This window comes from Schistocerca americana, chromosome 1 (genome assembly GCF_021461395.2).
Source record: "Schistocerca americana isolate TAMUIC-IGC-003095 chromosome 1, iqSchAmer2.1, whole genome shotgun sequence".
Lineage (NCBI taxonomy): Eukaryota > Metazoa > Arthropoda > Insecta > Orthoptera > Acrididae > Schistocerca > Schistocerca americana.
The window spans coordinates 59088033-59112498 of record NC_060119.1 but is presented as its reverse complement, the minus strand read 5'-3'; the positions used below and the strand labels follow the sequence as shown (position 1 = coordinate 59112498).

At 39.3% G+C, this 24466-nt stretch overlaps 1 protein-coding gene across 1 annotated transcript in view; it reads right to left on the bottom strand.

Moving 5' to 3' along the window:
- LOC124622184 (meiotic recombination protein REC8 homolog) overlaps positions 1-24466 on the bottom strand; it is a 380857-nt gene that overhangs the window by 168902 nt on the left and 187489 nt on the right. The window contains exons 8-10 of the mRNA XM_047147832.1: positions 9313-9447; positions 9050-9229; positions 8892-8968 (exon numbers count right to left, since the gene is read on the bottom strand). Coding sequence (XP_047003788.1) covers positions 8892-8968; positions 9050-9229; positions 9313-9447 — 392 coding nt within the window. The remainder of the gene's footprint in view (positions 1-8891; positions 8969-9049; positions 9230-9312; positions 9448-24466) is intronic.

The following is a 24466-nucleotide window of genomic DNA, read 5'->3' as shown; positions in this document are numbered from 1 at the left end:
AGTAGTGAAGGCAGCAGAGGACCAAGTAGGTAAAAAGATGAGGGCTAGTAGAAATCCTTGGGTAACAGAAGAAATATTGAATTTAATTGATGAAAGGAGAAAATATAAAAATGCAGTAAGTGAAACAGGCAAAAAGGAATACAAACGTCTCAAAAATGAGATCGACAGGAAGTGCAAAATGGCTAAGCAGGGATGGCTAGAGGACAAATGTAAGGATGTAGAGGCCTATCTCACTAGGGGTAAGATAGATACCGCCTACAGGAAAATTAAAGAGACCTTTGGAGATAAGAGAACGATTTGTATGAATATCAAGAGCTCAGATGGAAACCCAGTTCTAAGCAAAGAAGGGAAAGCAGAAAGGTGGAAGGAGTATATAGAGGGTCTATACAAGGGCGATGTACTTGAGGACAATATTATGGAAATGGAAGAGGATGTAGATGAAGATGAAATGGGAGATATGATACTGCGTGAAGAGTTTGACAGAGCACTGAAAGACCTGAGTCGAAACAAGGCCCCCGGAGCAGACAATATTCCATTGGAACTACTGACGGCCGTGGGAGAGCCAGTCCTGACAAAACTCTACCATCTGGTGAGCAAGATGTATGAAACAGGCGAAATACCCTCAGACTTCAAGAAGAATATAATAATTCCAATCCCAAAGAAAGCAGGTGTTGACAGATGTGAGAATTACCGAACTATCAGCTTAATAAGTCACAGCTGCAAAATACTAACACGAATTCTTTACAGACGAATGGAAAAACTAGTAGAAGCCAACCTCGGGGAAGATCAGTTTGGATTCCGTAGAAACACTGGAACACGTGAGGCAATACTGACCTTACGACTTATCTTAGAAGAAAGATTAAGGAAAGGCAAACCTACGTTTCTAGCATTTGTAGACTTAGAGAAAGCTTTTGACAATGTTGACTGGAATACTCTCTTTCAAATTCTAAAGGTGGCAGGGGTAAAATACAGGGAGCGAAAGGCTATTTACAATTTGTACAGAAACCAGATGGCAGTTATAAGAGTCGAGGGACATGAAAGGGAAGCAGTGGTTGGGAAGGGAGTAAGACAGGGTTGTAGCCTCTCCCCGATGTTGTTCAATCTGTATATTGAGCAAGCAGTAAAGGAAACAAAAGAAAAATTCGGAGTAGGTATTAAAATTCATGGAGAAGAAATAAAAACTTTGAGGTTCGCCGATGACATTGTAATTCTGTCAGAGACAGCAAAGGACTTGGAAGAGCAGTTGAATGGAATGGACAGTGTCTTGAAAGGAGGATATAAGATGAACATCAACAAAAGCAAAACAAGGATAATGGAATGTAGTCTAATTAAGTCGGGTGATGCTGAGGGAATTAGATTAGGAAATGAGGCACTTAAAGTAGTAAAGGAGTTTTGCTATTTGGGGAGCAAAATAACTGATGATGGTCGAAGTAGAGAGGATATAAAATGTAGGCTGGCAATGGCAAGGAAAGCGTTTCTGAAGAAGAGAAATTTGTTAACATCCAGTATAGATTTAAGTGTCAGGAAGTCATTTCTGAAAGTATTCGTATGGAGTGTAGCCATGTATGGAAGTGAAACATGGACGATAAACAGTTTGGACAAGAAGAGAATAGAAGCTTTCGAAATGTGGTGCTACAGAAGAATGCTGAAGATTAGATGGGTAGATCACATAACTAATGAGGAAGTATTGAATAGGATTGGGGAGAAGAGAAGTTTGTGGCACAACTTGACCAGAAGAAGGGATCGGTTGGTAGGACATGTTCTGAGGCATCAAGGGATCACCAATTTAGTATTGGAGGGCAGCGTGGAGGGTAAAAATCGTAGAGGGAGACCAAGAGATGAATACGCTAAGCAGATTCAGAAGGATGTAGGTTGCAGTAGGTACTGGGAGATGAAAAAGCTTGCACAGGATAGAGTAGCATGGAGAGCTGCATCAAACCAGTCTCAGGACTGAAGACCACAACAACAACACATGTAAGTTATGTGTTTCCTTGTAAAATAATGTGTAAGCAAAATAAGCTGACATCTCCAACCCAATATACAAAGAAAAATACGCAGACAAATAAAGGTCATTGTACCCTTTTTGGCAAAATTTAAGCTGTACAAGTGTGTACAAAACACTGTGCACCTCAAATGCATATCACCGCATAGTGTGGGGGCAATTGTACAGGTACATAAGGAAAAGCCCCAACAAGCTACGACAAAAATTTAAAACCAATGATAATCACTAGCGCAAACACTGTAAGTGTCAGAAAAGATGTATTTTGGTACACTGGAAGGCAAAGGACAAATGATTTTACAGGACCCTTGTCTTTAGTTCTCGTGGGGAGAAGACGTATTCTTGTGAGAAGTGTGTAGTACACATTGTGTTACCTGAATAATAATTTTATGAAAGTATGAAGTGTGAGAGTTCGTTTTAGTGCAAAACTATGAAAGTTTTCTTTTTTTCCGTGCACTATGCTAATGTCATGTCACTGTAGCTGCCTGCATCTGAAGAGGAAGTCTGATAAAAATCAGTATTGTATTCACGGTCAAAAATGAGAAGTAGTTACGGCGGAAGAAGAAACATATAATCAAATTCCGTAAAGCTCAATGGCGTAAAGCAAGCAAAATCGATGTACATTCACACCACCACTGACTTACAATTTACAATATTTGTGAATTAAAAGTGAAAGACAATTCATTAGCTGCAAAATCTATAACACAATACAGGAAACCAAGATGAAATTTGGTAAGAGAATTAAAGTTGAGGGACAAAAAGTAAAAACTTTTACGTTTGCTGATGACATTTTAATTCTGTCAAAGAAGCAAAGGATCTGGAAAATCACTTAATGGAATGTATAGTGTCCTGAAGGGATATTAGAAGACAAATTTAAAAAAAGTGAAACTAGAGTAATGCAATGCACACATAAAATCATATGGTGCTGAGGGAAGTTGATAACAAAATGAAATATTACCTATAGTCGATGAGTTTTGCTATTTGAGCAGAAAAATAACATGACGACCAAAGTGCAGTGGATATAAAATCCAAACTGGCAATAACTATCGAAGCATTTCTGAAAATATGAAATGTGTTAACAATGAATATCCCTGGAGGTGACTAGGGTGTATCACAGTACAGAATTGAAATATTTATGATAACAAACTTGGACAAAAAAGAGAAAAGAAGCTTTTGAAACGCAGTGCTACAGAAAAATGCTGAATGGGTAGATGGGATAACTAATGAAGAGTTACTGTATGTTATTGGGGTGTAAAGAAATTTATGTCACAACTTGGCTTAAAGTGGGGATCAGCTAACAGGATCCATCCTGAGGCATCAAGGAATTGCAATATTGGCAGAGGGAGTAAAAATGTAGCTGGAACAGGTTAAGGCTTGATTACCATAAGAACATTCAAATAGGTGTCGGCTGCTATAGTTATTCATATATGAAGAGGCTTGCACAAGGTACATTAATGATGGAGGTGGGCGGGCATCAAACCAGTTTTCAGACTGAAGATCATAACATTTTGTTTATAAGACATTTCTTCGAAATATATTTTCTCTCATATTATTAGCTTTATGGGTAAGTATTTTTCAGACCATGACTTGTTGATCCTACTACTGTAATCATAAGCAACCAACCATTTAACATGCTTTTGATAACATTTTCTTAAAAATATGAGAGATCCAATGTATTTTTGTTCATTGTTCAAAAAATAGCTTCCCAAATGATCATGTAAATAAAAGAAACTGGTATTCAGATAAAAGCACAAATTAAAGAAAACATGGTCCTACTGAACCATACACATAAAAGTTCTTTTCATCATGAACCAGAGCAGAGGGAGATGCCAAAAATGTACCTGCATCACACCACCTCCTTGCCCACAGTATGTCCATAGCTGCAGCAGTTGGCTCCTATTCCAAATATGAGGGACAGTCAAATGAAAACCAACACCTACCACAATGGTGCCATGGAATGGTTCCATTCAAAAGTAATCACCACTAACGTTAAGACATTCATCTCTCTGGGGAAGGAGATGATTAATTCCTGTGTCATAGAATGTAGTTGGCTGGTGAGAGATCCACAAGTGCACCCACTCTTGCACGTCCTCCTTGGACTGAAACCAATGTCTACGGATGTCTTTCTGTTGTCTATCATGCAACAGAATGATTCTGTCTGACAGCATTCCTGTGTGTTTCAACTTTATGATGCATCACAGTTTCTACAAACTGTCTCCATAACACTACCCACTGATTGTGGTTCCACGCTCGAGGAACTCCATAAGCCAACGAAACATTCTGATGCATCATAACGCCTGCCCCCCACAATGCCAATCAGACAAAGGCTACACTTTAGTGATTTGGTTGGGGAACAACGCCACATTTTCCATACAGCCCAGCTCTTTCATCATTTGACTTTCACATCTATGGTGACCTGAAGAAAGACGTGTGGACATTGGTTTCAATCAGACGAGAAAGTGGCAGAGTGGGTGTAGTTGTGGATCTGTCAGCGACCGACTGCCTTATACAAAACAGGAATTGATCATCGCCTCTCCCAGTGGCATAAATGTCTTAGCATGTGTGGTTATTACTATTGAGTAGAAATATTCCACGGTCCCACTGCGGAGGGTATTCGGTTTTAATCTGGCTGCGCTGTATATTTGAGTGTAGTCTGGAATGTATCCTTTACTGTAGAGCGGTTGATCTTCTATTCCATTTCTTTAGCATCTGAACCCTCTTGCTCAACACAATACTGTTGCAAAACAAGATCATGACCTGATTATCTTCACGTTCTTGATTGGTAACAGCTGTAATGTCACCTTCTGCAACATCAGCAGGCCAGACAGCATTCTGGAGAGTTTGAAAAGCTGTGACTAAATCTGCTGTGTCTTAGTCATTAGTTTCTGGAAGATCTTGCTCTTGGTTTACACCAGAACAAACCTCCTTCTACGATAATCGTAGAGTGGTTTTCTTATGCTCCTCTCAAGGTTGAATAACTTAAAAAAGCACACAAATAAAACAGCAGTTTAAAGAGTACAGTAAAGGAACATTTCAGTGGTACAGCAGTCTCAACTGAGCACACATGAGGAGTGTCACTTAGATGGACCCCTGTTGTAACATGAGTAAAATTGATCAACGATGCTGGCACGCTGTTTGGTGCGGAGCACAGAAAAATGGTCAGGTAATCCCAGGAGTCAGTTAATCAAAGGTCGAAAAATCAAAGTTCAACAGCACATAATTTTTGGCAGTTATTTTAAGTTCATTTCAGTCATGTTTCAGCCTGTGGTTTGACACTGCAATACCAAAATGGTTCAAACGGCTCTGAGCACTATGGGACTTAACTTCTGAGGTCATCAGTCCCCTAGAACTTAGAACTACTTAAACCTAACTAACCTAAGGACATTACACACACCCACGCCCGAGGCAGGATTCGAACCTGCGACCGTAGCAGTCACGCGGTTCCAGACTGTAGCGCCTAGAACCGCACGGCCATCCCGGCCGGCACTGCAATACCACTTTGGGCATGTCTGTATATGCATGAAGTGACCATTGTACAGAGACATCAAGTCATAAAATTTTATTGGTGAAAACTGGTGACTAAAAAAATAGTATGGTGACCTTAGAATCCTTGTAATTACCCTAGAACCCTTGCCATGTGTTCACTGTGTCAGTTAAAACTACATTTACGTCTCAGACTGGGTACTTGGTGTAAATTTTACATGAATACATGCAGCAACTTTGAACTCTAGATTTCAGTAATGGATAATGATATCAAAATAAGTTTTAAGGCTCCCTGTGAACATCATCTTAAAAATATACAGCAAAAATTTTGACAATTTGCCATGAATACAAATCATAGAAATGGCCATCCCAGCAACTGGTACTTTTGGCATCTCAAAATCATAATCTTCTGGGCAAATTCTGATAATGGATAAAGATTTTCAAAAATGAAAAAAATGTGTTTCTAGATGAATGCCTAAAATTTTTTTGCATAAGTGTGGTAACTTTGAACCCCTAGATCCCTGTAACGTGAAAAAAGTTTTAAAATTTACCAAGAATTCCACCTTAAGAACATATAGAAAAAATTTTGACAATCTTCCACGAATAGAAATTATAGAAATTGCATACCCACAATTGGTACTTTTCGTGCCCAAAAATCGTGGTTTTTCGGAGTTTTCTCAGCAACCACCTATCAACAAATAGTGCTTTTATAGGCCACCTAAGGTACACGCTAAACCACACCTAATGGAAAAGAACCAACTGATTTGTTCAACTGGCATCGGCTGCAGGATGTACTGAACATTTAAAAATTTTGACCCTGTACTGCATAATAGCTACAATATGACTGTTCTTCTGACAGTATACAAATGGTCACTAGGTCACAAGGGCTATCCAAAACAATTGACCTCCTTATCTCTGTGACCAACAGAACCTGAGATATGACCCCTTGAAAAATGGCATTTTCGCGCTCGGCTTTTTGGAATGTATTGGTATTGTGCACTGCCGTGCACAGATCAATTAAGGCAGGCTCTACAGAACACCATTGTCCTCATTTTTATCAAGCTCAGAGTACTAACAACTGTGAATCTAGTACTCTGTGGAGAACAATGAGTTGACAGGGAAGAAATTTATCTGCATGATATCATAACTATAGCAAATTACGACACATGAAGACACAGGCTATTAATAAATGGGGTATGCCATCAAAATGATAACACTTTAGCTTTCTCTGCTCAGTATCATTGAAATGAAATGAAATGATTGTATGACATTGTTGTCTGTCCCATCCGGGGAAGTTCGGCCACCAAGTGCAAGTGAAGAACTTTTAAAACAAAACTGTGTAATTGGCTGTCAGACAGTCTATTACAGGATCTGACTTTAGTTTTTAAGATTGTAATTGTACTCACTAAACTGCCTATACTATCATTATACACTTAAGATGCAGCCCATCTCATAAAGATGAACAGTAGTGAATCACGATTCCTTCCCCATGAGTGCTAGTGCACCAAGGTGTCCAGAAGAGTTCCTAAGGTGTCTGGAAAGTACAAATAGGTAATGAAGCATAGAAAGTGCCAAGCCATGGGACGTTCCTAGATATCTTAGTCAATAGGGACATTTGCAACTGAGTTTCAGGATGGAACACGGCTTTTATCTGTCATGAAGTTTCATAACTGCACACACTCCACTGAAAAGAGAAATAAATAGTTTCTGGAAACAATCCTTAGACTGTGGCTAAGTTTTGTCACTGCAATATTTTTCTTCTCAGGAGTTTAAGGTGGTAAACAGGAAAAAATCTGAAAAGTCTGAAATGTAGAAGAGAGGTATTGGCAGAACTGTAGCTGTCAACATCAGCGTCAGTCACAGAATACTCGGTCAGTAGTGTATTGTCCACTAAAGTCACAGATCTTGGTTCAAATCCCAGTCTAGCATGCAGTTTTAATGTGGCAGGATGTTTCAAAACAACACAAATTCATCCTTGAAAAGTTAAACAAGTTCTCGTTTGTGAAGTTCAGTAAGTGTTTGTGCTAGTAAGATGCATTAAGATGGCTCAAGTGTTGAACTAAGGAACCAGAACCCACCTAAAACTTGGTAGTAAGTGGTTTCCATACACACTGTATGACTACTTTCACCGTTTTCACAAAGCTTCATAGTGGTCATGCCATTAGAGAGAGTTAAACATTATGTCTCAGTAAGGTGACAAATAAAACAACAGTTAATTCATGAAGCAAGTACTGGTGCCCTGAGTATATACCCACACTGTTAAGTCGTTTTTATTTGGCACTCAAGGCAGTAATGAGAGGGCAAGACCAGGGAAAATCAAAACTATGGCTCAGAAGCTGGCCTGATACATTCAATATCAAATAATAGTGTGTGCAAGAAGAAAGTATCAGAGGAAAGATTCGTTAATGAGTCACTATTGCACTATCTATAGGAAGAAAGGGATTCAGTAAGGAGTACATACTGGTGGGCACAGTATTTTGTGGTCAAACATGTTCATCACCACAAGCCTCCTAAATTTAATGAACAGTAACCTCATCCGTCTCTCAGTTTTTTCTTAATCCAATCTCTCTTTCCATATTCCTCACTTTCTTTGCAATGAGTAAGGAGGGGACACTAGATGCTCAATCTTGAGGATAGTGTACAAATTTCATTCTAGAAACTCTGATCTTTAGTTGGAGTCACGAACCATGGCAGTCGAGTTTAGGCTGGTTCTGTGTGCCTATGTCACGCATTCTCTGAAATCCAGAGAGTGTTCAGTAGCGTATCGAGTGATCTGCTGTGAATGTGAGCATTAAACGTGATGGTAGCAAGCTATTTATTTAATTTTTATTCCATTTGTTGTGTGCTGTCGTTGCTGATGGTGGTGGTTAGCAATAAATTCTACACATGCAAGCAAGACCCACAATCTACATGATACATGATTTTTTCCAAGCACAAAGTACGTGTATGCACATACCAGAGCTGTTGCTTGGAACCGTCAACACTGCAACCCCATTTGTGCCTTGACCTGCGTGAACCGCCATCATTTGTGAACTGGATTATAGGTTTTTTATGGCTTCCTGCTCCATGCTAATTCTGGAATTGCCTCTTCCAATGATCTCAACATCAATAAAAAACAAAATTCCAAGCATTCATCCCCCATTTTTTTTATCAATACTGTTAGCCTGATTTATCAAATGGCTCCTTTTCAATACAAATTTGTCAATTTCTCAGGATATTGTACATTAACTGCTGCTAATGATGTTGGATTTCCCTCTCTAATTGTCTCTGCAGTGATTCACATGGGTTCTGATTGACTTTTTCCTTTTTCATATACTTCTCACTTTCTTCCTCTTCCTTGTACCCTGAGAAAGTAAACTTGCAAAAATTTCTGAATTTACATTGATTAAATAAAAATTCCTATACTTACAACAAAGAAGAACCTTCTCCTCTGAGTGACTGTAGAGGTGACTGAGGAGGTGTAGGTGTTCGTTGCCCTCGCTGAATCTGTATAACAATATAAACTGAATTTAAGAGACCTTAGATGTCAGATCATGCATGTATGATGCTCGTAGATTTTATGCCTACCTCAACACTTTCTTCCAAATTAGACTTTCGCTGCTGTTCATGGAGCTGTCCACCACCCATTTGAAATGTTTTAGTAATTAAAATCTGACAGATCTCTGGCAGATCCAGGCAACAAGGATTTTCAATTAAAAATTTAGTATTTTTTTGGCTAACGTAAGATTTAATTTCTTTCTCTATATCCTGTAATGAATTTAAAGGCACTTCTTAGTCAAGTTACATCAATATGTTATATTAATCTTACAACATCAATAACAATACTTCACCGTAGCTCGTAGCTCACTGTCATCTTTTCCAATTTGTATCCTCAAAAGGTGCTTAGATATTTCCACCTCTTCATCCTCTAACAAGTTATTTATCCTCCGTTTTCTTTTTTGTGGAATTTCTTGTAGTTGCTCTGGCTGCAAAATAAATAGTGGAATTTAACTAGCCTGACATACAAGATCCAATATAACACAAAAAGTTACATAACTCAGTACAAAATATATCTACAGTAGAGGACGATATCAAAGATTTACTACCACTGATCATAAACTATTGAAGCACCATACGACTGCTGGCAAACTATCACTAAATTTACAGAAATGAAACGTAACTTGCATAAGTAGGTGAAGAGCCTACAAAGGTTTGACAACAGCAGGAATGTGGCAACATTTATGATACTTAAATCAGTACCACACTGCAACAGACTAGAATACAGAGTAGATTGGAAGAAAAAGCAAGTAATGGTAAGAGAAGGTAAGAAATCCATGTGCAGGTGAAATATGGCCTATACAAGCTGCTTTACAAGAACGAATTCTTGTAAAATTTTTATGTACCAGTGAAATATCATTCCTTTTACATAAAGGCCACACTTTTGTGGAACAAACACTTTCTTCCCCAATGACAAGTTATCCTAAAATTCACCTTTTTCCTTTTTTATCTTTAAAATCTGTTATCCATAATGCAAAGGTTTTAGTCAACAATCAGTCTAGAAAACAATGGTAATCTCACTGCATACAGCAGTTTTTGTCTCGAACTATTATTTGAAATCCTACTGTGGAAGGTAAATGGTTTCAAACCCAAGATCAAGAGATACAGAAACAATTCAGTATTAACTATGAACAACTTGACAAAATACAAATTCTTTAGTACAACTATTAACAATCTACTAGCAAGTGGTTGGATAAAGTGGCACTTGAGAAAAAGAACAGGGAGCAAACGTAACAAAAAATGATTACCAATGCCCATGGCCTTACCACCATCAAGTACTACTTTTCCAACATCCCATCTCTTTCCCCATCAATATCATGAACTGCATGATAACACACTCACCTCCCATTCAAAGGTCAAATATACAAACAAAACTGCAGTTACATCACAGACATTCAAATGGGCCCTTCCAATGCATGTGACACCCAAAGAAATTCCTCATTTAAATCAGATTCATTCAAAATATTTTTATTAATTACAATTTTTTCTGTGTGTACTGTAATTTAAGAGTGTGTCATGTCAAATGTATTTTATTTTGATGAACAAAGCTTCATCAGTGGTGGTTTGGCACATACAGCATACATTATATGTTCCTAAAATTTTATTTTTATAATGGAAGGAAACATTCCACGTGGGAAAAATTATATATAAAAACAAAGATGAGGTGACTTACCGAACAAAAGCGCTGGCGGGTCGATAGACACACAAACAAACACAAACACACACACAAAATTCAAGCTTTCGCAACAAACTGTTGCCTCATCAGGAAAGAGGGAAGGAGAGGGGAAGACGAAAGGAAGTGGGTTTTAAGGGAGAGGGTAAGGAGTCATTCCAATCCCGGGAGCGGAAAGACTTACCTTAGGGGGAAAAAAGGACAGGTATACACTCGCACACACGCACATATCCATCCACACATACAGACACAAGCAGACATATTTAAGGACCCAGACTATGGAAGAATATGGAACATATTTAAGGACCCAGAATATGGAAGAATATGGAAGAATATGTCTGCTTGTGTCTGTATGTGTGGATGGATATGTGCGTGTGTGCGAGTGTATACCTGTCCTTTTTTCCCCCTAAGGTAAGTCTTTCCGCTCCCGGGATTGGAATGACTCCTTACCCTCTCCCTTAAAACCCACTTCCTTTCGTCTTCCCCTCTCCTTCCCTCTTTCCTGATGAGGCAACAGTTTGTTGCGAAAGCTTGAATTTTGTGTGTGTGTTTGTGTTTGTTTGTGTGTCTATCGACCTGCCAGCGCTTTTGTTCGGTAAGTCACCTCATCTTTGTTTTTATATATAAAATTTTATTTTTGTAGACTAAATGTTATAACCTTTAATCACTAATAAATTGCGCGGATTTCCAAAAGTAGAAACAATAGCGGGTTACATGCTACTAACTCCGTATCTGTCATTCGACTGCCGTGCCGTGACATGCGGCCAGCGCCGTTCATAGCCAGGTGGCGCTCCCGCGCTTGGCTGAGCTGCGGAACGCCTCTATCATCGTGTCGCGTACTGACGTAGTGGAACTTTTAAATCTCGTGGCACTGTCACAACACTAAATACAATTTTCCTTCAAAATGTACGGTACAATTCATTTGTAGCATTTATTATTACTTTTTACATGTTTTGAAGTCAATAATCTTTTACACTTTATCGACTAATTTGTATGTAGCGTTTATAAGGAAAAATTGTTTTTTCTCTGTATAAGTATCAATATGTACGAACATATTACGTCTGCTGTATTTACACAAACAACTCTGATAATGGTTTATCAATAAAAGCAAAATGTATCTGGTCTCACACTGTCTCAAATTACAGTATGCATAAGACAGGAGAAAAAGATAACAGCTACCGCTGACCATTCAATGAGCATATAACACCTTTAATTTCTGGATATAAGGCTAACACTCGCTGTCCTCTTTCCTGAAGAAGGTTAACAGTTTCTCTCTGATTTGTTTCTACATAGAGAACCAACTTCCTACAAGTAGACTTTCATCTGTTAAACACTCTAATAAAAAACTTTCTGTTCGTATAAAACCACCCAATAACATTCCAATTTTGACACCTAATATACAATTAGCACCAAGGAATCTCGTCCCTAAGTTTTGTTACCCATTTGCACCACATCTTCAGTTGTGCACAGTCCCTTCACCGAAATGCTGAAGGTCTCACTTACCCATTCACAGACAGGTACACTTATCCATCAATGCTTGCTACGACAATACTGCCTCATGGGTCATGAGCACGCCCTCAGCTAATCAAAGGACAGGCACAGTTAGTATAGGCTATCAATCAGGTGCCCCTATTGCATGTGTTCTGCCCATGTGCAAGCCAATTGGTCTTCCATGACAGCAGGATCTCAGCCAAAGCATTTGCATAGCATAGGATACAGCCCACCTCTGTGACTGCACGCCAGCTGTTTGCCCCCAGTCCCTGCCCACCAGTGCCCGTGGGCACCTCGCTTCTCGCAGGCAGGTGCTTGAGCTGTAGTAGCCTATAGTAATGGGTCTCCCATGTCACATTTTTCACGCACTCCACTCACACCTTATGACAAGCCACAAAGAAGTAAAGCTCACATACTGGGTACTGATGTAATTGTGTAGATTTTCACAGCTAGTCAACATGAATGTTTTCTAGCACAAAGCAGCATCATTGTACTCTAACGTGAGACCTCCTGCAAGAGTCTCTTCAAGAATCTTGTGATTCTTACACTTACATGTCAGTACATTTACTACTACTTCTTTCTTCTGAATTCAGCTGAATATGGACCACTTTTCTGAGCATTATCTTCAGAATTCTTATAGACACTGAACCTTAATAAATGCAAGCACTAGGCCCCCAATAATAAACATTCAGGTTATGTTGTTTTCAATTATAACACAAAAATAGCCTCTGTTAAAATACAAGACTTTTTGATAAGGATTGGTTTCATATAATAGCCCATTTTTTTGAGCTGCAACAACTTAGGATATGGGCTGATTTTGCCAAATTTTGGTTAATGTAAATGGTGAGTCCATGGTAACATGCACTGAAATCACAAAGAAAAAAAAGAGAAAAAAGAACATTTTTGCAATGGACTCCTTAGTTGATGAGCAAATGTTGGGTGGCCCATGGTAACCAAGGGGGAAACAAGAAAGGGAAAAAAATAAAAAGATCATAAACTAGAAATGTACATGTTAAGAAAAGCCATTTCATATGAGCTGTTGGGGTAGTTTGAGGCCAATTAGAGAGACCCTTCTGTCACAGATCCCTGCAGCTGGTGAAAACTGGGTGCATCACTTTGAGTGGGAAACAAAAAGGCAGTTATCTGAGTGACACCACAAAAGAATAAATTACCAACTGGGAATACATGCTCTTATGCAACACTGGCATAAGGCCACAGAATGTGATGTGGGTTATATAGGTAAATGGCATGTGTAAAATAAAGTTTTACTCATATAGTCACCAAATTCCAACTCTTAAGGATAAATATGTTCTGAGAAAAAATTGTGGGGCATTATTTATTGAATGCCCCTTGTACTATAAATATTCTGATATTTTAAATGCTTTTATTTTTTGTGCATGTGGAGAACAATACTGAGGAACAATGGATGTCTTCAGCAGCGAACAGGAGTAGCAGTGATTTAGTGAGATGAAATACCTGCTTGGTCATAGCAGTAAGTATTCCATAAATTGCATCTCATCCTGGAAATAGGCAGACTTCCCAAGAAAACATATCACAACAATACATATGTATGGAAAGAAAGGTAGAGGAACATTTGCATGGGAGAAAGCTGTTGTAACCTGAAATACCAACGTCTCAGATTTGTGCAAGTTCTTAATGTACTTTAAGTATGGCTAAATACAGAGTATTTGTGTCAAATGCTTTGAGAAGTGGTAGTACTCATCAAAACAAGAAAAATAAGTCCAATAAATATGGGTGTAGAAACGCAAACTTTCTGAGATAAGCACATGTCTAAAGGAAGGGCTGCACGATGTTTGGTTGTGGATATTTGCAGTCATTGTATTAGTGTTCCATCAAATGTGTCAGCAGTATATTATGATATGTTACTCACAGTTCCCTACCTACCATTACGCAGTCTGCAGTCAGTTGTGTAGTTTGAATTGTGTTGTAGGCTATGTTAGTTTTCGTCACGTTTGTGTGCCTTATTGTACAGACTGTCAACCCTGGGTACGTATCACGGTGTTTTGTTTTCTTCCAAATACAATTTCACTTATGTGTTTGCTGTTATTGTGCTGTTTTTACATAAAAGTGGTGTAGTACATTTACATTTTCTCTCTTCCACCACTTGTTCAAGAAAGAGGGCATCAACATCAAATCTCAATCAATGTACAGGGAGGCGTAGTTGACGATAGATTAATAGGGCCATACATGTTACGACAAAGGTTAACTACGGCACATTATCTACACTTACTCATTTATGTATTGCATACCTTGTCGGAGGCTGTACCATTGCAGCAAAGAACACAAATGTGGTTCATACTTGATGGCACAACAGCACACTTTTGTCACAATGTGCGTGAACATGTGACGCAGACTTTTTAGGGCCACTGGAATGGTCGGGATGCCCCACACCTTAGTCATAACTCAATAATCTAGACTTTTGGTTATGAGGACACTTGAAGGAATTGGTCTACATTAAGCCAATCAATAATGTGTGAACACTACAGGGTCACGTCTTCAACGCACACCAGCAGGTACAGCAACAACTGAGTATATTTCAAAAGATGCATCATTCCTTATGTCGGAGGGCACAGGGGTGCACTGCCATGAATGGACAGCACACTGAACACCTCCTGTACACAGATGTTTATTGCAGAAAGTATGCATTTCCAGACCCACGTTTACTGGACTTATCTCAAAAGTATGCGTTCCTGGACCCATGTTTATTGGACTTGTTATTCTTGTTTTGATGAATACTACCACTTCTCAAAGTATTCGACACTTTTCTTGAACACCCTGTATATCCACAGTCAGACTACACTCGGTGCTAAATGTTTATTTTTGATATGTATTTTAGGGCATTTTTCTAGTTTAACACAATAATTACAGCTTTGGTGGTGGAGTGTTGAAAATGAACATGGGAAGCACACTGTCAAACTGCTGTAATGTATAACTAATAGCAACCCACATTAGATGCAGTAACTGCACCACATGGATTTGGCAATAAATGTAATACATTATAAAACATCTCTGTCATTACAAAACATGCTTTCAAATTATAATCTTCTTTACTTATTTTTTCCATAGAGAACCTTAAACAAAACACTGAAATTTCTCATATTTGGAGACTGGAAGGAGCAGTCTCCATTTGCTTTGAACAGACTTTTAATAGCCAAGACAGCATTCAACACTATTTATTCCAGACGACCAGTTTCAACAGTGAAGAATTTCATGTTTTGAACTTGTTGTTATATGCCCTTGTTCCAAGATGACTGTATCTCACATGCCATGTTGACATTATACTGAATAGTGTGTAGCACATTCCACAGAAGTTTCTTAAAAATACACACACACATCTGTCACAAATAAAACCAATGTAGCTAAAAAGAACTTTGCATAACTAAGGGTGTCCACACACATATCGTTCCTATAATGTTTATTAGTTGTTGAATTGCATAAGACTGTACATTTGCCCACGTGTTTACATTTATATGATGAGTTAAATACATTATGCATTTACTACAAATTGTGTCAGAATGGTCACTGACATCTGCAGCAGGCATGCAGTACCACATCTCCAGCTGCAATATGTAGACCAGCAGAATGGATGTTGGAGAGTGAGCTTTCATTTTTGTGGCCTTTTTCAGTTTCTTGAGTTAAAGGCCATTGTAAATAGACAGGATGTGCATAGACATACGAATGCAGAGTTCATTAAATGGAGGAACCCGTGGATATTTCACAGTTTAAAGGGGATTGTACAGAATGTTACTTGCAGCCAGTGGGATGCCAGTACAGTGAAACCCCGCATAGCAAGCATAATTCATCCCAGAATCTTACTTTTAGTGCAAAACACTCATTAAGTGAAACAGTTTAGCCCATATAAATTAATGTAAAATATGATAATGCGTTCGATGCAGAAAAAGTACAAAAAGTTTTATCTTATTCATGCCATTTGCTGAAAGGAAATTACGCATACTGCTTATGTACTTTGTTATTCATGATACATAACTATTTCCTTTTTTACTAGGAATGTATCTACAGTCATTTGTTTCTACTGAAGCTTCAACACTTGGCAAAAACGTGACACAGCATTATCATCAAATAAATTTGTCGCGTGCATAGCTACTGCTTTTTTGGGGTGATGATTTTCAATGTTCAATGCACCCGATTCCCATGCTTTCAGCATTTCTCTTATTGCACCTGAAGATTGCTGCTTTGCTCTTACCACCACCTCCTCCACATCTGAAGAACTCCTCTCCACAATTTCTTGCTATGAAACACACTGCCACTCCATAAGCTCTTTGGTGATCATTTGTTGGCTGTAATCTTCCAGAAGCTCATCAATATCATTGTTATCCTCTTCTAGTCCCACGCTCTTGGCCAAAGACACATTCTCTTTGACTACAGGCTACACAGGCAGTGACTCAAGTGCCTCAGAGTCACATTTGACAATGCACTCCAGCCAAAGCTTCTTCCAAGCAGAAGTGAGAGTTCTCTTGGTAATCCCTCCCCACACATTTCCGATTATCTTGATGCAGGCAACGATGTTGAAGTGATATATGCAAAACTCTCTGACAGTGAGGTTAATAGCTTCAGTCAACTCAAAGCAATGCCTGAAGAGTGCTTTAGTGTAGAGCTTTTTAAAGTTAGAAATAATCTGCTGGTCCATAGGCTGGAGTAAGAGAGTAGTGTTGGGAGGCAGAAATTGGATCTCAGTGAATTTAAATTCTTCAAGGAGGTGGTCTTGTAGGCCTGGAGAATGGGCAGGACCATTGCCCGTAACAAATAAGACATGGAGTGGCAGATTCATCTCAAGCAAAGATTTTTTCACCGAAGGACCAATAATTCATCGATCTAATCACAAAAAAGATCACGTCACCCAGTCCTTGTTGTTAGACCTCCACATCACATTTAACCTGCTCTTCTGGACTTTCCACTTCTTGGAAGCTCATGGAGTCTCTGAATGGTAAACAAGCAGTGGTTTAATTTTCAAGTCGCCGCTTGGATTGGCACAGAATAGCAATGTGAGATGGTCTTCCATTGGGTTATGACTGGGCAATGCATTCTCCTCCGCTGTTATAAAGGTATCTCTTTCCAATATAGATCAGTCTCATCACAATTGAAAACCTGTTGCAGGTTGCGGCAGATAAATCTCAGAATCTATGAGCATCTTCAGTAGCTGATGAAGTTCTCTGGTGCCTTTGTGTCAGAGCTGACTGCTAAACTGTGCCTCACAACACTGTGGATGCCAGTTCTTCTCTTTAAACTTCTTGAACCATCCATGGCTTCACTTAAACACTTCTTCAGCTGCTGATGTCCTTGGCATCTTCTTATTGAGGTCGCCAAAAATCATTCTCACCTTCTCTCAAATGATGTTCTCATTAATAGTGTCACCTTGCAATTGCTTTTCATTTATCGATAGAAGGAGCAACCTTTTGACATCGTCCAGAATAGGAAACCATTGTTCAGATATTCTTGTCACTTCGTTTGAAGCATCTATCTCCTTAATCTTGTTCTTCTTCTTGAGGATAGCACAAATAGTTGATGTAGACAGATTGTATGTGCATACTAAATCAGCAAAACTCACACCACATTCATGTTTTCCAATGATTTAGTTTCATTTCCAAGGTCATTTTCTTTCTCTTATGGTCATCTTCTTGTGGCTTTATCTTCTGGGACATTTCTACGAAGGTTATTAAAATTTGCACACACACACACACACACACACACACACACACACACACACACACACACACACAAAAAACTGTGTGAACACAAGTTTAGAAAAATTGTGATCACTAGCTGCATTAAGATGGTAGCAGAAAGAGTGCTAAACCCAGACTACAGTATGTACTAAAGACATTGTTCATATACCGCTGCCGGGAGGACGACAGTTCAATCCTGCGTCCGGCCATCTTGATTTAGGTTTTCCATGATTTCCCTAAATCACTCCAGGCAAATGCCGGGATGGTTCCTTTGAAAGGCACGGCCGACTACCTTCTCCGTCCTTCCCTAATCCGATGAGACCGATGACCTCGCTGTTTGGTCTCTTCCCCCAAACCAACCAACCAACCAACCTTACTGCTTCCAGGAGCAACAAAATTTGATTTTGAGTATTTTGATTACCTTATTGACTGAATATACAAGTTTAAAATGCTATCATAATCTACACATTGAACGGTATGATCATACGTCAAAAGTTCAATATACAGGGGAGGATGAAATGAAATGAAATTTCATAAGCTGACTGTGTTTGTGGTGTTATTTCAGTGATTATTAAATCAATTCAAATTTACAAGGAACTTCACAGTATGAGCCTACTTGGAAGAGGTATCATCTTATGTTAAAATTTTAACACAATAAGAGAAGTATTGCTGTTTGAAACTCTGTGTTTGTCTTGACACAGCATACCTGGTGGCACACAGAAGCTGGACTACAAACATGCAGCATTTGAGAATGAGAGCACCTAGCAATTTCCAACAAGCTTTACTAATAAATTCAAACTTCTATGAAACTTTTTCTCACTGACATCTCCCAAAAAATCAAGAAAATTTTTTATCACTTACTACATTTTCACTGTTTATGCAGTAAAACTTCAGCATCAGACATGACATTTTAATTGCTTGCTTTTTTACTACTTATTCTATTTGCAATACAGTCTGCACACAGTGTCCATACCACCGAAGCTACCTGCAAAATTTTATCATTGTAAACACATAGTCCAGGAGATAGACACCATACACATTTAGGTGCACAGAAAGCTAACTTCTGCTTAAAATGACATGCAGTAAACTTCAACACCAACTATGATGTTTTAATTTATTTCTGCTTTACAACCAACTCTATTCACATCACATTTTGCTGACAGTACCTATGTACACTTTAAGAGGAAAAAATGACTCACCATGAAAGAATTATCTTAATGGAACAGTAGTCTGTAGAAGTGATGTACATGTATAGACACACAAAATTATCACAATTTGATTTATTCAGGAGAACGAGCTTCAGAAATTGTATAAGTCAATAACACATTTGTCCACCTCTGGATCTTATGCAAGCAGTTTTCAGGTTGGTATTGATTGATAAGAGTTGTTAAATATTCTCCTGAGCAATTCTGTCCAACTGGCACATCACATCACCAAAATCCCTAGTTGGTTGGAGGGCCCTGTCCATAATGCTCCAAACATTCTCAACTGGGGAGAGATCTGGCAACCCTGCCAGCTCAGGTAGGGTTTGGCATGCATGAAGACAAGCAGCAGAAACTTTCGTTGTGTGTGGGGAGGCATAATCTTGATGAAATGTAAACCCCACCTTACGGCCCGACAACCAGGAGCAATGGTCTAGTGTGCCATTTCATAACAGGACCCCTTTGATTGTCATCTGCAGTACCCTTACAGCATGGCGGTATGTCGACAATATCCTGTGCCACTTTTTGTTGCCCTTCATAGGAAGCCATCCTGGACTTACATTACAGCACGATAATGCCCCCCTGCACACTATCATAGTTTCTACTGCTTGTCTTTGTGCTTGCTAAACCCTACCTTGGCCAGCAAGATCACCAGATCTTTCTCCAACTGAAATAGTTTAGAGCACTAAAAGGAGGTTCCACCAATCCATGCAGGATTTTCACGATCTGATGCACCAATTGGACAGAATTTGGTACAATATCACTCAGGAGGATACCCAACAACTCAGTGCCCTGCTGAGTAACTCTTGCTGTATTGTGGCCGTTTGTCTTTTAATGCTCTGCTCAAATGCATTAATTTGTTTGATAACGAGCACCTGTGATTGTTTCACTTGGTTTTAACACCTCATAGTACACGACACCGAGCTGGTACCACCAAATGCAGAGCATGATCTTGGAGATGTGAGTATTTGGTTTGACCGTTGACATGGAAGCATGGCCGGGATATCCCCATGATGTTTTATGTTTAGGGTTATCATAATGAATCCATTTTTCATCCCCAGTCACAATGCAATGCAGAAATCCCTTCCATTTTTGCCTCTGAAGCAACTGTTCACAAACACACAAACACCGTTCAATGTTTCTTGGTTTCAGCTCACACAGGACCCAAGTTCCTTCTTTCTGAATCATGCCCATAGCCTTGCGACATTTTGAAATGGCTTGCTGTGTCACTCCCACTAATCGTGTCAATTCTTGAGTTTGATGTGAGTCTTCATTCAGCAATGTCTCCAATTCTGCATCTTCGAAAACATTCTCTCTTCCACCACTATGCTAGTCTACGACGTTAAAATAACCGTACTTGAAGCATTGAAACAACTCACGACACATTCTTTCACTAATAGAATCCTTACCATACATACTTGAGAGCATTTGATGAGACTCAGCTGCTGTTTTCTTCATATTGAAAACAAAACAGTAACACTTCCCACAAATGACAAGAATTAGGCTCGTAAACTGACATTTTTGATCAACAACAACTGTATGATGCCGACACAAATCGACTAATGTTTGAATGAGGTTATGTTGACCGGGGTCCAAGCTATCTGCCTGATACGTGCGATATGTTTCTTTCAACTGCTTCTTATCGTTGACACCACCTATATGCAAACGGTGGAAGCAAAGTTGTACACCTTTTAAAATGGGAAAAAATGCACTCCAGAATAAGCATTTCTCTCAAAAATGGAATTACATTCATACCAATGGCAAACTTTCATTCCAGCAACTTAGTGACTGTCAGCATGAGACAGCGTAAGAAAGAAAGCATGTGGGAAATTGCATTGGTCTCAGTTTATCTTCCTTTCATGGACAGTGCTCCTTCTTCCCAGGAAGTGAGGAGACTGGCAGACAGGTGCTCAAAAGTGAACGAAAAACTGTTTGTTGATTATTAACACCAATGCCCACAACCTAGTGTGCCAAAGCAGTGACGCCACCAGCAGAATTAAATACCTACTTGAGAGAAACTCGGAGCTGCTGAATAGCAATAGGGAATCTACCTTCAGGAATAAACGAAAAGTACCTCGTGTGATTTTTGCGCACATCTTAAAGGGTAGTTATGTAAAACAATCACATATGGTGTTGGAGCCATCAGTATTTGACCATATGTACATCAAGTTTGAGGTTAACATGGGTGCTAAACAGACCATGGTTATAGCAATCCTACAAAAATAAGACTGGGTGTCATATAGCAAAGACCTAGACTTACACTTATTGAAATCAGTCAGTGGATCTTGAGAAAATGGCAGAAGAAATGCCATCTGCCATTATGACCTTGGACTTAGAAAACTGTCCATTCACTAAAAAGTGCATCTCCTCAACATTGCAAGAAGGAAAAGACAAGAGGCAAAATATCAGGAGGTCCCTGCCAAGCACAACCTTGTGATTAAGGAAGCAAAACTATCATCCTGGTAAATATACTGTGAGGAGATGGGAGGTAAAGCTACTTGCACCAGACTGCACAAAACCCTCACTAGCATGTCAACCAATCCAGGAGGCATCTAACAAGGGAAGACAGAAGATATATAAGAACAGCATGTGAGAGCTGGACATGCTCCTCAACACTCATTCCCTCAATGCATTCAGGCAGATAACACAGACCAAAATTCAGACCTGGGAGGTACTGGTTTACATGTAACCAAAGGGAGAACTGGGGATTTTCCAGAGAATATGTTATTTCAAAAATATCCTGTGGACGGTGGGAATGTTTCAACTGTTTTCCCACATGGATTTTCTCCAGATTGTCTGCAACAAGCAGGAGAGGGATTGTTTAGATTGCTATGCAGACAGCCTAGCAGCAAGGGGTCATTCCTAATAGTAGGAGGACAGTGAAGGCTGTTTTCATTCTGAAGCCTGGGAGAATTTATCGTACTAAGATTGATGATATGTGACTAATCGGTCTGTCCTCCCTTCACCTAAAGACATTAGGAAAACTATTTAATGTGCACATTAGGGAAATATGCATATCAGCTAGGCAAGTCATGTGAAACTGCATTTCAATAACTTGTTGGGAACATAGAAAATGCTCTATACTTTCAGGAGACTGCTCTCTTCAGCTTCCTAGACATTGAGGTGACTTTTCACAATATGATCTTTGAATCCACAGTCAGAGCTGCAGAAGAGCATGGCATAATGCAGGTGGATTGAGACCATGCTGAGTAGACAAAATATAGGGGTAACCGTGTTTAATGAGAAAGTGGTGATCAACAGCACCAGAGGCTGTCCAAAAGCTGGGTGTTTGTCCCCACTACTGTGGAACCTAGTGGTGAATGAACTCATCAAAGAATTAAATATTAGAGATTGCGTTTCCTAAGGATATACAGACAATTCCATCATAGTAATGCCTGGCAAACTTGCTAGTACTGTTGGAACAATGGCACAATGTGTATTGAACATTGTGCAAAACTCATGCCGGAAACATGATCTAAGGGCCAAGAAAACAATTACACTCCCATTCACAAGGAATTATACCAGTAGAGGGGGCAGAGAAGTACTTAGAGGTAACTCTGGATCCAAAACTATCATGGACCCCTCACATAAAGAATATATGTTCTGAGGAAAACAGTGCTCTTACATGCACTAGAAGGGACTGTGGTAAAAGCTGGGGTCGAAGCCACACAAATATATAATAGATATACACCACTGCAATAAGAATTTTGATAATTTATGGGGCTACAGTATGGTGGAATAAAGTAGAACAGAAGATGGCTGCTTAGGAGCTAGGCTAGCTGCAGAGATTCACTGCTTAGGTGCAACAAGTGGAATTAGCAGCACACACACTGCTGGCATGGATACCATTACACTTGCGGGTTACAATGGAGGCAATGGCAGGGGGCTACAGCTTGAAACTGGAAATCCTAAGTATACCTAGAATCTCACACCAACATAGTGAATGCGGTAAGTACAGGAATGGTCAACGAAATGCCAGCTGACTATACAACTTACAGCTTCTTCAACAAACCTTTCAAGGTAAAAATTGGAAGTACTGAAAGATTGAACCATGATACATTTAGGAGACATAGTCTGGTTTACTGATGGGTCAAACACAGATAAAGATGCTGGGTCAAGGTAAGTGGGGTATAGTCCAGATTAGAGACAGCAGCCTCTCTACGAAAGCTGGTCACAGTATTATAGGCAGAAAAATCTGCTGTCAGAGCATGGGTGGAAGACAATGTGCACAGATGTTACAAGGATCATGGGATCTACATTCATTCAGAGAGCCAAGCAGCTCTGAAATCTCTGTCAACCTATGCAATGTGATCAAAAATCTTTACAAAATTTCCATGAAGCTCTTGTCATGCTAGGTAAAAGCAACAGTATCAGATTAACAACGAAAAGGACCCATAGTTGTCACTAACTTTTAAATGAGACCAGTTTATTGATGTTTCAGAACATAAAAAAAGAGGTGCAATCTGATGGTACGAACTGTTGGAAATGGAAGGAGGAGGAGGAGAATGTGGTGTGCAAAGTAAGGAACAGAGGTGAAGCCAGTCTTCTAGTTACATATTAGATGTGAACTGGATGTGTTGTATGCATACCCTGTCACACAATGAAACCAGCTGTGGTCACTAAGTTGTTGGTGGATTTCTTCGGTACTTTGAAGGAAAGGCCAACCAGGGTTGATCACATAGTTTTTGAACAGATTATAAAACAGCTACCTGATGAGGACATTGCTGCTGAAGAGTACAGAACACTTATGGTAGATGACGAAATCACCAATGAAGATGATATGGAACGTGATTTTAGGGTTGATCCAGCGATACAGCTAGAAAATGAATCAACCTCAGATAGCAGTCCAACACAACATGGAAGTGACAAGAGCAGGGGTTTCTCATATTATCCATCGCCACCAACGAAGAACGGAACAATATTTCTGAACATTACTTGGCTAATGCTTACAAAATCTGGACAACGAGTCCTCCTGGAGTAGCCCTGGACATGTCCCCTAGAGTCAAATTCACTATTGTAATGACACAAAGAAAGACAAAAAATGAAACAGTTTTGCAAAACTTTGAAAAGACAATGAAACAACATGGAAGAAACAAGCATGCACTACAAGAAAGAATAAATAATGAGGTACATGCTCAATTCATTGCAATGCGAAAACAACGAGGAATTATACACAACTGTATGCTACGTTTCGGGCAATATCTTTTATGGCACAAATCGATCCAAACAACACCTTAACATTCAGGGCTTTCAAAACACAGCCACAGTGATTCAGCAGGAAATAAGATTGATTCTTGCATGATCATGCATAAAGTGGGCAGCAGATTTGTTGATGATGCTGCTGATATAGAAAAGAAAGCTACCGAGTTTGTTCTAA